Source organism: Phoca vitulina, unplaced genomic scaffold (assembly GCF_004348235.1).
Source record: "Phoca vitulina isolate PV1807 unplaced genomic scaffold, GSC_HSeal_1.0 scaffold42, whole genome shotgun sequence".
Classification (NCBI taxonomy): Eukaryota; Metazoa; Chordata; class Mammalia; order Carnivora; family Phocidae; genus Phoca; species Phoca vitulina.
The window spans coordinates 2,243,159-2,255,837 of NW_022589745.1; the positions used below are offsets into that span (position 1 = coordinate 2,243,159).

The following is a 12,679-nucleotide window of genomic DNA, read 5'->3' on the forward strand; positions in this document are numbered from 1 at the left end:
GGGCGGCAGGGGGCGCAGAGATGGCCGGGCCGCTCCCGAGGGGCGGCGTGGAGGGTGCGCCGACGACCCAGAGGCTGGTGAAGGCCGCTGATGGGGCCGCATCTCGTGCCTGCTCTCAGCTACGGTGTTTGGTGCGGTGTCTTGTGTGTTTGCTTTAAGGACTTTCCCTCACTTTCTAACATAGAAAACATGTAAGAGGTGCTGTTAATAAATTTGGTTTATGGAATTGGCAGATAGTGACAAGACAGAGTTCACCAGTTCACTTAATGATTTTACAGGAAAGAGAGAGAGAGTGCAGGTGAATTCCCGTTGCCATGTAGATGGAAGCAGGAAGAGGGAGAGGAAGGTGTTTCCTGACTCTGGTTTTGAACAGAACTCGGAACCCTGGTGTGCCCTGTTGTCACGCCAGCCTGCGCGCCCCTCGTGGGCCCAGCTTCCCGCGCTGGGTCTCCTGCTTCCGCCCAGCTCACGCCTTCACGTGCCCTCTCCCCACATGCAGATCTGCAGGTACTTGAGCTGCTAACTTCGCAAACCCAAGAGTGGTCTTTGTAACTCTAAAATGTTCCTCCGGTTGTTCTTCCCGTAGGACTACGTGCTGGCTGTGGATGCTTATCACTCGGTTATCCAGTATTACCCAGAGCAGGAGCCACAGCTGCTGAGTGGCATCGGCCGCATTTTCCTTCAGGTACATGCCACACCGGGCACGTGAGCTACGGCGGGCGGTCCCTGCCTGGGTGGCCTGGGACTCAGCGTTCGTTCTGTAGATAAGAAATAGCACAGAGCAGCGCCTGGGGGGCTTAGTCGTTAAGCGTCTGCCTTCGGCTCAGGTCACGATCCCAGGGTCCTGGGATTGAGCCCCGCATCGGGCTCCCTGCTTGGCGGGGAGCCTGCTTCTCCCTCTGCCCCTCCCCCTGCTAGTGCTCTCTCTCTCGAATAAAATCTTAAAAAAAAAAAAAAGCTCAAAAAATGTTTCGCATCAAATGTTAAAGGTTTAGTTCTTTATAGTAGTTCTGGTTTGACTGTATTAAGTCCCACTGGCTTTGACGGGATCAGGAAGCCAAATTGCTAAATGTGAGTTTCCATAGACTTTCATTGGTGAAGCACTGAAACAGATCACTTTAGAAATCATCCTGTTGCACTGAGAAGAGCGTTGATAAAGCCATACGGACTCTTATTTGAAGTTGGCTGATAATAGAGTCCCTTGCTGCTGTTTTGCTGGAAAGAGCGCACCAAGTCCACCATGAAGCAGCCCCAACAGGGCAGAGGGTGAGGGACAACACCCTCTTGCCAAGAACAGTGCCGAAGCCGGGAGCATCTTCCTGGACCGTTTGGCGATGGAGGGATGCGCGCCCCTCCTCACTTCTGTCTCTCCCAGGACGGCCATCCCACCTTTGCAGGCTGAGCCTAAGGGCCTCTGCCCCCAGCCCACCCTCCATCTGTAGGGCTTCTGCCATAACGCCCCGAGCTGGGGCTGGGGAAAGGAGTATGAGCAAAGGACGGTCCCTGATAGTCGGAGAAGGGCCAGACGTCTCTGGAGCACCACTCACCCTGAGCGGGCACCATGCGGAGCCGTTCCACCGTGGGGATTACCAGTCATTTTACAGATTAGCAAACGGAGGCTTCCCTGTGGTTGAGTGAGCTGCCCGAGGCCCGAGACATAAGCGTACCAGGAAGAGTCTGAACAAGGGCTCTCTGAGCCCAGAGCTCAGGTTCTCTTCACTGAAGGGTGGCCCTGTCCTCCTACACCCCCAGTCGTCCACACACACACGCACACCCTCCTCCACACCATGCACACACGGGCGCGTGTGCGCACTCCTCCTACACCCCAAGTTCACACACACATGCACAATCCCCTCCTCCACACCACACACACACACACACACACACACACACACACACACACGCATCTCCTCCTCCCGCCACCCCCAGCCCATACTGCTCATGGAAAGCAGATGAGACCTGCACTGGGTCCAAGGACAGCCTGACAATGAAGGCCAGCTGTGGTCTCTGAGTCCCTCCTGGGGCGCTCAGGGGCCTCCGTTGTGGGGCTCTCAAGGGCGGCCTTCCCTGACTGACAGCGTGGATGTTGAGGAGGCTGGAAGACTGGGTTTCTGTCTGTTCTCGTGCTCTGCTAGCACGTAAGCCGTATCTTCTCCGTGTGCCAGGGACGCTCATAATCGTCCTGTGAGGTCATTGTGCAGACTGAGCGCGACAAGCCACATAGAGAACACAGTGCTGTGCCTGGAATCCAGTAGGACAAACCCAGAAACGTCGTTTCTGAGTCTCAGTTTACACAGCTGGAGGAATATATGCTGGACGTCCATTTAAGAACCCTGACGCATGAAGCAGCCTCAGGCGGGAGCCGTGGATCCAACAGTCCTGAGGTCCGCGTCAGGCTGGGACTCTGAGCGTTTCCCTGGACGTGTTTCTGGCCTCAGGTCGTTGAGAGAAATGTCTGCACACAGAATCTCGGAGAGAAGGGCGCTGGCTTCCAGAGCTTTGTTTGACATCCCACCTGGTTTGGGGACGGCGTGGTGTCCTTGTTCTCGGGGCTGAAGGAGGTGACACCTGGTTCTGAACGGAGACGGGGAAACGGGGGACGAAGGACACCGAATCCCAGGCAAGTGACCAGGAGACCTAAGCACTCGGGAACTCTTTCTCAAACACCTCTCCCTGACACTTGGACTGTTGCCCGACCACAGCTGTCTGAATTCCGTGTTCCTGTACAGGAAATCAAAACTGTGGTACTTCCCTTTACGACACACCTCCGCCAGAGCTTCTGGAAGGGAAGCGCACGGAGTTGCCAGGCCGTCAGCAGCCAGGGCTGTCCCTGTCAGCTCCACTTCAGGATAGCCAGCAGGCTTCCTTGGGTGTTTAATGGGGGCTGGGTGTGGCGTGGTTTGGTTGGGCAGAAACTAGGGTTCTGTATTGGGTCCCAGTATGACTTTGAAATTTGTGAATGTGACGGTCCCTGTCATTTTACCAGTCACAACCCCAACAAGTGACTTGGGGCCTGGCTTATTGTACTGAAACATAGTGTGTGTGTGCGTGTGTGTGTTTTAAGCTTTATTTATGTAAGAATTTTTACTTATTTATTGAGTTTTTTAATTCCAGTGTAGTTCACATACAGTGTTATGTTAGTCTCAGGTGTACAACGTAGTGATTCAGCACCTCCATACATCACCCGCTGCGCATCACAACAAGTGCGCTCCTTAGTCCCTGTCACCTGTTTCCCCATCTCCCCCTCCCCCCATCCCTGTGTTCCCTGTAGTTAACAGTCTGTTTCTCGGTTTGTCTCTCTCTCTTTTTTTCCCCCTTTGCTCCTTTATTTTGTTTCTTAAATTCCAAATATGAGTGAAATTATATAGTACGTACTTTTCTGACTGACTTCTTTCACTTAGCATTATACTGTCTAGCTCTATCCATGTCGTTGCAAATGCCAAGATTTCATTCTTTTTTATGGTTGAATAATACTCCATTGTCTCTCTCTCTCTCTCTCTCTATATATATATATATATATATACACACACACACACACATCTTTAACCATTCATCAGTCGATGGGCACGATTATAAATAGTGCTGCTATATATAAACATATAAGGGTGTGTGTTTCCCTTTGAATTAGTGTTTTCATTTTCTTTGGGTAAATACCTAGTAGTGGAATTAATGGGTCGTATGGTGTTTCTATGTTTAACTTTTCGAGGACCCTCCATACTGTTTTCCACAATGGCTGCACCAGTTTGCATTCCCACCAACAGCTCATGAGGGATCCCCTTTCTCCACATCCTTTTGTTTCTTCTGTTGTTGATTTTAGCCATTCTGACAGGTGTGAGGTGATAGCTCATGGTGGTTTTGATTTGTATTTCCCTGATGGTGAGTGATGTTGAGCATCTTTCCATGTGTCTTTTTGGCCATCGGTGTGTCTTCTTTGGAGAAATGTCTGCTCATGCCTTCTGCCCATTTTTTAATTGGATTATTTGGTTTTTGGGTGTTGCATTCTGTAAGTTCTTTATATATTTTGGATACTAACCCTTTATCAGATATGTCATTTGCAAATATCTTCTCCCATTCAGTAGGTTTTCAGTTTTGATTGTTTCCTTTACTGTGCAGAAGCTTTTTATTTTGATGTAGTCCCAGTGGTTTATTTTTGCTTTTGCTTCCCTTGCCTCAGGAGACATTTCTAGAAAAATGTTGCTATGGCTGATGTCACAGAGGTTATAGTATGTGCTCTCTTCTAGTATTTTTATGGTTTCAGGACTCACATTTAGGTCTTTAAATCATTTTTTAGTTTATTTTTGTGTATGGTGTCAGAAAGTGGTCCAGTTTCATTCTTTGGCATGTTGCTGTCCAGTTTTCCCAACACCATTTTTTGAAGACACTGTCTTTTCCCCATTGTATATTCTTGCTTCCTTTGTTGAAGATTAATTGGCCATATAATTGTGGGTTTATTTCTGGGTTTTCTGTTTGTTCCATTGATCTATGTGTCTATTTTTGTGCCAGTACCATACTGTTTTGATTACTACAGCTTTGTAATAGAGCTGGAAGTCCGGAATTGTGATGCCTCCAGCTTTGCTTCTTTTTCAAGATTGCTTTGGCTATTCGGGGTCTTTAGTGGTTCTCTACAAATTTTAGGATTGTTTGTTCAAACACTGGGGAAAATGCTATTGGTATTATGATAGGGATTGCATTAAATCTATAGATTGCTCTAATATAGACATTTTAACAATATATGTTCTTCCAGTCCCTGTGCATTGAATGTCTTTCCATTTCTTTGTGTCTTCTTCAATTTCTTTCATCAGTGTTCTCTAGTTTTTGGAGTACAGATCTTCTACCTCTTTGGTTAGGTTTATTCCTAGATATTTTATTATTTTGGGTGCAATTGTAAATGAGATTGATTCCTTGATTTCTCTTTCTGCTGCTTCATTATCAGTGTATAGGAATGCGATAGATTTCTATACACTGATTTTATATCCTGTGACTTTACTGAATTTGTCAGTTCTAGTAGCTTTTTGGTGGTCTGTGGGTTTTCTGTATATAGTGTCACGTCATCTGCAAATAGTGAAAGTTTGGCTTCTTCCCTACCAATTTCAATGCCTCTTATTTCTTTTTCTTTTCTGATTGCTGAGGCAAGGACTTCCAGTATTATGTTGAATAAAAGTGCTGAGTGGACATCCCTGTCTTGTTCCTGACCTTAGGGGAAAAGCTCTGTTTTTCCCCATTGAGGATGATGTTATCTGTGTTTTTTTCATACGTGCCCTTTATTATGTTGAGGGATGTTCCTTCTAAATCTACATTGTTGAGGGTTTTTATTATGAATGGATGTTGTTGTCAAATACTTTTTCTGCATCTATTGAAATGATCACATGGTTTTTATCCTTTCTCTTATTGATGTGATGTATCACATTGATTGATTTGCAAATAGTGAACCACCCTTGCATCCCAGGGATAAATCCCATTTGATTGTGGTAAATTATTTTAATGTATTGTTGGATTGGGCTTGCTAATATTTTATTGAGGATTTTTACATCTGTGTTCATCAGGGATATTGGTCTATAGTTCTCTTTTTCTGTGGTGTCTTTATCTGGTTTTGGTATCAGGGTAATGCTGGCCTCATAGAATGAATTTGGAAGTTTTCCTTCCTTTTCTGTTCTTTGGAATAGTTTGAAAAGAATAGGTATTATTAACTCTTCTTTATGTGTTTCGTAGAATTCCCCTGTGAAGCCATCTAGTCCTGGACTTTTGTTTGTTGGGAGATTTTTGATTAGTGATTAAATTTCATTGCAAGAAATTGGATTGTTCAAAATTTCTATTTCTTCCTGCTTCAGTTTTAGTAGTTTATGTTTCTAGGAATTTACCCATTTCTTCTCAGTTGTCCAATTTTTTCTTATAATTTTTCACAATATTCTCTTATAATTCTTTTTCTCTGTTGGTTATTTCTCCTCTCTCATTTGTCATTTTCTTTGAGTCTTTTTTTTTTTTTTTAATGAGTCTGACTAGAGGTTTATCAATTTTGTTGATCTCTCCATAGAACCAGCTCCTGGGTTCATTGATCTGTTTTATTGTGGGTTTTTTTTAAAGGTTTTATTTATTTATTTGAGAGAGAGAGACACAGCAAGAGAGGGAACACAAGCAGGGGGAGTGGGAGAGGGAGAAGCAGTTTTCCCGCTGAGCAGGGAGCCCGACGCAGGGTTCGATCCCAGGACCCTGGGATCATGTCCTGAACCAAAGGCAGATGCTTAACAACTGAGCCACCCAGGCGCCTCTAGTTTTTTTTTTTAAGATTTATTATTTATTTACTTATTTGAGAGAGAACATGAGAAGGGGGGAGGAGCTGAGGGAGTGAGAGAAGCAGACTCCCAGCTGAGCAGGGGAGTACATATCCTTTAGTTTTTGTTTGCCTGGGAAATTCTTCATTTCTCCTCCAATTCTGTGCAGGGGCCATGCTCATCTTCTTGGTATCTATCGTTCCAGTTTTAGTATATGTGCTGCTGAAATGAGTACCCTTCTATCCTGAATGATAGACTTGCTGGATAGAGTGTTCTTGCCTGCAGATTTTTCCCTTTCAGCACTTTGAATGTATCATCCCTCTGTCCCTTCTGGCCTGGAAAGTTTCTGCTGCAAAATCCCCTGGTAGCCTTGGGGGTTTCCCTTGTGTGTAACTGTTTTCTCTCTTGCTGCCTGTTCTGTCACTGCTTTTTGCCATTTTAATTACTGCGTGTCTCGTGTGGACCTCCTTGGGTGGATTTTGATGGGAATTCTCTGTGCCTCCTGCATGTGGGTGTCTGTTTCCTTCCTCAGATTAGGGAAGTTTTCTGCTGTTATTTCTTCAAGTAAATGTTCTGCCGCCTTTTGGCTCTCCTCTTCTTCTGGGATCCATGTAATGCAACTGTTATTCCACTTGATGGAGCCACTGAGTTCCCGAAGTCTGTTCTCTCATTTTGCATAATCTTTTTTTCTCTCATTTGCTCAGCTTGATTCCTTTCCATTACTCTGTCTTCCAGGTCATTAACTTGCTCCTCTGGTTCCTCTAACCTGCTATTTATTCCATCTAGTGTATTTTTAATTTCATTTATTGTGTTCTTCATCTCTGATTGGTTCTTTTTTATCTCTGTGTTAAGGATTTCACTGATGCCCTCCACTCTTTTCTAAGTCCAATGAGTATCTTTATGATCATTAAATTCTCTATAAGGCATACTAATCTCCATCTCGCTTAGGTCTCTTGCTGCAACTTTGTCCTGTTCTTTCATCGGCCACATACTCCTCTGTCTCCTTATTTTGCCTCACTCTCTGTTAGGAAAGTCGGCTATGTCTCCTGCCGTTGAGAGGAGCAGGCAGGTCACGTGCTTTTAACGAAGCAGCCCTGTTCCTGTTCCACAGAGGACGCACAGCTGCTGCAAGAGCCCAGGCTGACCAGGGCTACCGCAAAGCACCCACCAGCAGGGGCGCAGTGTGACAAGCTGTGCACACCAGTCCTCTTCCACAGAGGACAGCAGCCACCATGGAGACTGGGGCCAGCTGGGTCCACTGCAAAGTGTGTACAGGCATGCGGGCGGGGGCAGTTTTAACAAGGTCTGTGCATCCTCCCAGGGAAGTCAGGAGATGCCTTGCCAGCAAGGTTTGTGCCGGTCCTCTGGGTGAGGGGACCCACAGTGGGCCCAGCTGGAGGGGTGTGGGCATGGTGCAGGCAGGTCAGGTAGGAGTGCAGGTGCTGTGCTGCTCCCACAGGTGGCTGCGTGATTGTGCTGGGGGCAGGGGAGGGCACGGTGCCCGCCAGCTCCCCTTTTCCTGCGGAAGTCCCTCAGGCACTCTCCCTCCCATATGCCCCAGGCAGTTTTCAGACTGCTGCTTCCAATCTAGCTCTCCATGGGCCGTTTGCTATGCTGTCCCTTTGAGGGCAGGGACCCAGCTTCCAGTCACCTCCAGGCTCTCCCAGAGCCAAGCCGGCTGGTTTTCAAAGTTCCAGGCTTTAAGTTCTGCTGGTTGTAAGAATTCACAAAATTCAGCCCCTCTGATTTTCAAATCCAGATGCTCTGGGGATTCGTCTGCCTTGTGTGGGGTCCCTGGTGTGATCGTCTGTTTCTCACCCCTCTCTGCACCTGCGGCCCCTCTCCCACAGCTGGCCCCCCGGGGTTTAACTCCCTACCACATGTCTGTCCTTCCTACTCTCTTTGTTGTGGCATCTTCTCTGCCATTAGTTGTGGAGTTTGTTCTGCCTTTGGGTCATCATCTGGGTTGTTTGCATTGATGTTATCTAGCTGGATCCATGGGACCAGGTGAGCTCAGGGTCCTCCTACTCGGCCACCTCTCTGAAAATTATCCTTTTTTTTTTCTAAGATTTTATTTGACAGAGAGCAATAGAAAGAGAGGGAACACAAGCAGGGGGAGTGGGAGAGGGAGAAGCAGGCTTCCCGTGGAGCAGGGAGCCCGATGCAGGACTCCATCCCAGGACCCTGGGATCATGACCTGAGCCGAAGGTAGACGCTTAACGACTGAGCCACCCAGGCGCCCCTGAAAGTTATCCTTTATTATTTTACTTAATGATGGATTCCTTTCAAAAGGTACAAATTAAAAACTAAGACTTAATAAGGCAGGTAATTCACTTCATTCCTGACCTATGGGTGTTAACCTTCCCCTGTGTCCTAAATGGCATTCGCTTTTACAAGAAGTAATGATTAGTGATGTTACCAGAGTTTCCCCACCTGGTGCAAACATGTCTTCTGAGCTGACCCGTCAGGTAACTGTGTGTGTGGATGTACGCTTGCTAATTTTGTTACCTGAACTAAGTAACTTTGTCAAAGCAGATTGGAGACATCAAAACAGCTGAGAAGTATTTTCAAGACGTGGAGAAAGTAACCCAGAAATTGGATGGACTACAAGGCAAGATAATGGTTTTAATGAACAGGTAAAGCTCTTTTAAAAAGACTATTTTCTCAAATCTCCCAAGAGCTCAGATTCTATGTAGTAAAGCCCTCTAGGGACAGTGTTCCTGCCCCATGCGCCAGACCTGACACACAAGTCGTCACCACCCAACGCACCCACTGGTGTCTCCTTGAACTTAGACACCTTTCAGTCTCAACAGACTAAAATGTTTTCCCCTTGTTTTTCAAAGTACTGTTTATATTGCCCGTTTTCAACATAAATTTGCATAAATGTTTATTCTCTCTAGCCCCCCAGCTGCTTTAATGCCCATGTTTTCATGTCCATAGGAGCCACACACACACAGTGTGGGGCTGGGTGGAGGTTTATGAAGATGGAGCCTGGGCCGGGAGCAGAGCTCACACTGCCGCAGAAAGTAACCAGCACGCAGGTGTCCATTTTTATAGCAGGAAGTCACTTAAGTCAGAGGTCATAACTTCACCTAACAAGAGTTTAATTTGCCAGTCGTGATGTGGCTCATTCAGCTGCAGTGTCCATCCCCCCACCCCCCAACACCAGGCTGCTCAGAATCATGCCGAGGAGATGCGGCACGCTCCTGTCTGCCATTAACCCCTCTTCCTGCTTAACTGCTCTGTCCTTTATGTTCCAGAGCGTTCCTTCACCTCGGTCAGAATAACTTCGCAGAAGCCCACAGATTCTTCACAGAAATCCTCAGGATTGACCCAACAAACGCCGTGGTAAGGCCCCACGAGAGCTGGGGGCTAACTTCTGGGGGCCTGTCCGGCGTCCATGGGCACCCATCCCAGTGGGTGGGCAGGTTCCCAGCAGGGCCAGCCTCGGCTGCCCCCTGCCCCGCCCCGCGAGCCGATGGACGGCTGCCGGGTGCAATCCTGTGCCTGTGTCCTCCCTCTAGGCCAACAACAATGCCGCCGTGTGTCTGCTCTACCTGGGTAAACTCAAGGACTCCCTCCGGCAGCTGGAGGCCATGGTCCAGCAGGACCCCAAGCACTACCTGCACGAGAGCGTGCTCTTCAACCTGACCACCATGTACGAGCTGGAGTCTTCTCGCAGCATGCAGAAGAAGCAGTCCCTGCTCGAGGCGGTCGCCGGGAAGGAGGGGGACAGCTTCAACACCCAGTGCCTCAAGCTTGCATAGGACACTCGCCCTCTGGAGCCCCCGGGGCCTCTGAATGGTGGACACGGAAGCTAACAGAGGAACACGACTGACGGAGTCAATAAAATCTTTCACGCGTGCCGGGGAGCAGTCTTCTTCATCCGGAGCCACGCAGAGGCCCACGCTGTCCGGCCGTTTGTCAAACTCCAGCAGGCCCCGTGCCCGCAGCTCTGCCGGAGGTTAGGAGTCCAGGGGGCGAACATGCGCTGTGGGCAGCGGGCACGGGCAGCAGCGGCTCTGGGGCGGCCCTGGGTCCCTTTTCTTTATTCTTGGAAGCTGAGCTGCTTCATCTCGTAATTCTGAATATCCTCCGAGAAAAGGTGAAAAACCCACTATTCTCACTCTGTAGATCCTCCAGTACGTCTGGGCATAAAGGCAGAGAAGCACCAAACAGACGGCCGTGCACCTTCTCTCTCCTTCACGCTCTCACATCCCAGAACTAAACACATCACTTGTATTCAGCTCCTTTTCAGCTGACGCTGGACGGGCCTGGCGGTGGGGGAAAGAATCCACCGTGTTTCTTCTGTGGTTCGTACAACCAAGGGAGAACAGGGAACATGCACAAGCAGGTGGGCTAGGAGGTATTTCTGAACCAAGCACATGTCGATTTAGGTGTCCCTTCATCCTGTATGCCGGGACGTTTGCTTTAGTATTACAGAGTATAGGGGAGGAGTTTTCTTCTCCACCCTGCTAGGTTCTTTGGGTGTTCTAATAAGCAAAGTGATGTAAGACAGATTAACAGGAGAAAAGTTTAATTACGTACATAAGAGGGACCCATAAGATGAGACCCAAGCCAGGCAATTGAGGCTTCTGTGCCATCCTGAGCTAAGGAAGGAGCTAGGGGCCTGGGGCTTCAGCGGGAGAGGAGGGGGATTCACAGAACTTTGCCCCAGTATACAGATAAGCCATTCAGTAAAAGTTTATAGCTGGGAACAGCTCCCCCTCTGAGCAAGGCCCCCATCCAAACCCTTCTAAGTAGTTGAGGGAGAGGTAAACGTTTTTCTTAAACCTGCATCCTGATTGTCTTCAGCTCAAACTAATCCACTTGCCAAAGTAGCATATTTGGGGGGCACATATCCTCCCCCTGCCTCAGTCCTACCTTTGAAATCTCCAGGAAATTCTGCAGTCCAGAAAGTGAGCTGGTCGATTGCTCCAGCTCACTGACCTCGTCTCTCAGTCCTGAGAATAGGTCGGTTCCGTTAAGCAGCTGGGTCTCAGTTCAGGAGGCAGCTATGCAAGAGGGCTCCCGAGTGAGGCCTGGGTGTGAGTAACCAGGTGTTCGATGTGGGGACAGAAGGAAATGGAGTTAAGTCACTGGAGCAGGCTGCCGTCCCAGTTTCTGAGCTCCAGAGCTTGGAGCATCTTCAGATGCAGTGAAGCCAGGTAGTGGAAATCGGACGACTGGCAAGCTTTCCGAGTGGCCTCCACGGGAGCTGGGGTGGTATCTCCAGAGCGTATGTTAGGGGGTCCGGCTCCAGCTCGCACGGCTGCAGGAAAAGGGCGGCTTTAGTTCTCAACAACTCCCAAGTGAGAAGGGCAAGGGGGACTGGAAACATCAGTTTGGAGAGTTGCAGCCAAATATAGGAAGAAAATAGAAGAATTTGGACCTAGTCCAGTTTACAGGTAGGAAACAAAACCTCCCAGCCCAGGAGCAGCACTAGACTCTGCTGTCCACGAAGCCATACTACTGAAACATGAGGTCTCTCTGCAGCCAGCCTACATCCATCAAAGCAACCAGAGCAACACTAAGTCTGTTTTCCAATTGAGTCTAGTTTCAGTAACCCGGCCTGGTTATTTATAGAAGTGCAGAATAACAGTGCTCACCGTATAGGCTCTATTAAGTCTGCTTTGCTGGAACTTTCCATAAAGAGTCTTGGATGAACCTCAAAAGCCTCTCCAGGCCAAGAAGCCACACCAAGGACCTGCTGTCAGACTTTGCCTGCAATACATACAGATTTAGGTGAATTCCTCTCTTCTCAAGGTCCCCAAAATATCCTGAGGTTCTTCGGCCTGCCAGGAAGTGCCCTTCCTTGCTCACCAGGCCAGGCTGCCGGGAACCCTGTAAGCAAGGGGCCAGGCTGATGTTCCCCCAGGGTCTTTATTGGCTCCATAAGGTCAGCCTTAGTTCCTGAAAGCTGATCATCTCAGAGTCTTTACAACACTCTGAAATAGCACAGTCTAGTCAAAGCCTGGTAACATAACCAACATTCCCAATCGTGTCCTGTTGCAAGAACGGATTCTTAGTGCACTCATGTACATATATTGCCACTAAAATGAGAATACTAAGTTGGCAAATTCTGGAGGTATCAGGTATGGAGAAAAATGGTTTCATCTTCGTTCACAAGGGTGTATCTTAAATTGTTGATACCTTAAGAGAAGGTTTCCTTAAATCTGGAAAAACGAAAGAACAGGCAATGTTTCAAAGCAGAAGTCATGGAATTACAGTTCTTCTAAGTTCATGCAGTTCCATTAGTTCTAGAAAGTCTTACCCAGCTCACTTTTCCGATTGTAAGACTCTCAGAAGCCCGTCTTTGTCAGAGCCCTTTCCTTGACTCCCCTGAAGGGGAGATGCCTTTGCAGGAAGGCTGTGGCCCGAGTATCACAGTGAAGCAACTGGTCTGTAAC

The 12,679-nt window shown here is 48.1% G+C and overlaps 1 protein-coding gene across 1 annotated transcript in view; it reads left to right on the forward strand.

The window, feature by feature from the left end:
* TRAPPC12 (trafficking protein particle complex 12) overlaps positions 1-11,885 on the forward strand; it is a 92,026-nt gene extending 80,141 nt beyond the window's left edge. The window contains exons 9-12 of the mRNA XM_032430016.1: positions 587-685; positions 8,805-8,905; positions 9,530-9,617; positions 9,794-11,885. Coding sequence (XP_032285907.1) covers positions 587-685; positions 8,805-8,905; positions 9,530-9,617; positions 9,794-10,036 — 531 coding nt within the window. The 3' untranslated portion in view covers positions 10,037-11,885. The remainder of the gene's footprint in view (positions 1-586; positions 686-8,804; positions 8,906-9,529; positions 9,618-9,793) is intronic.
* Positions 11,886-12,679: the final 794 nt, after the last annotated feature.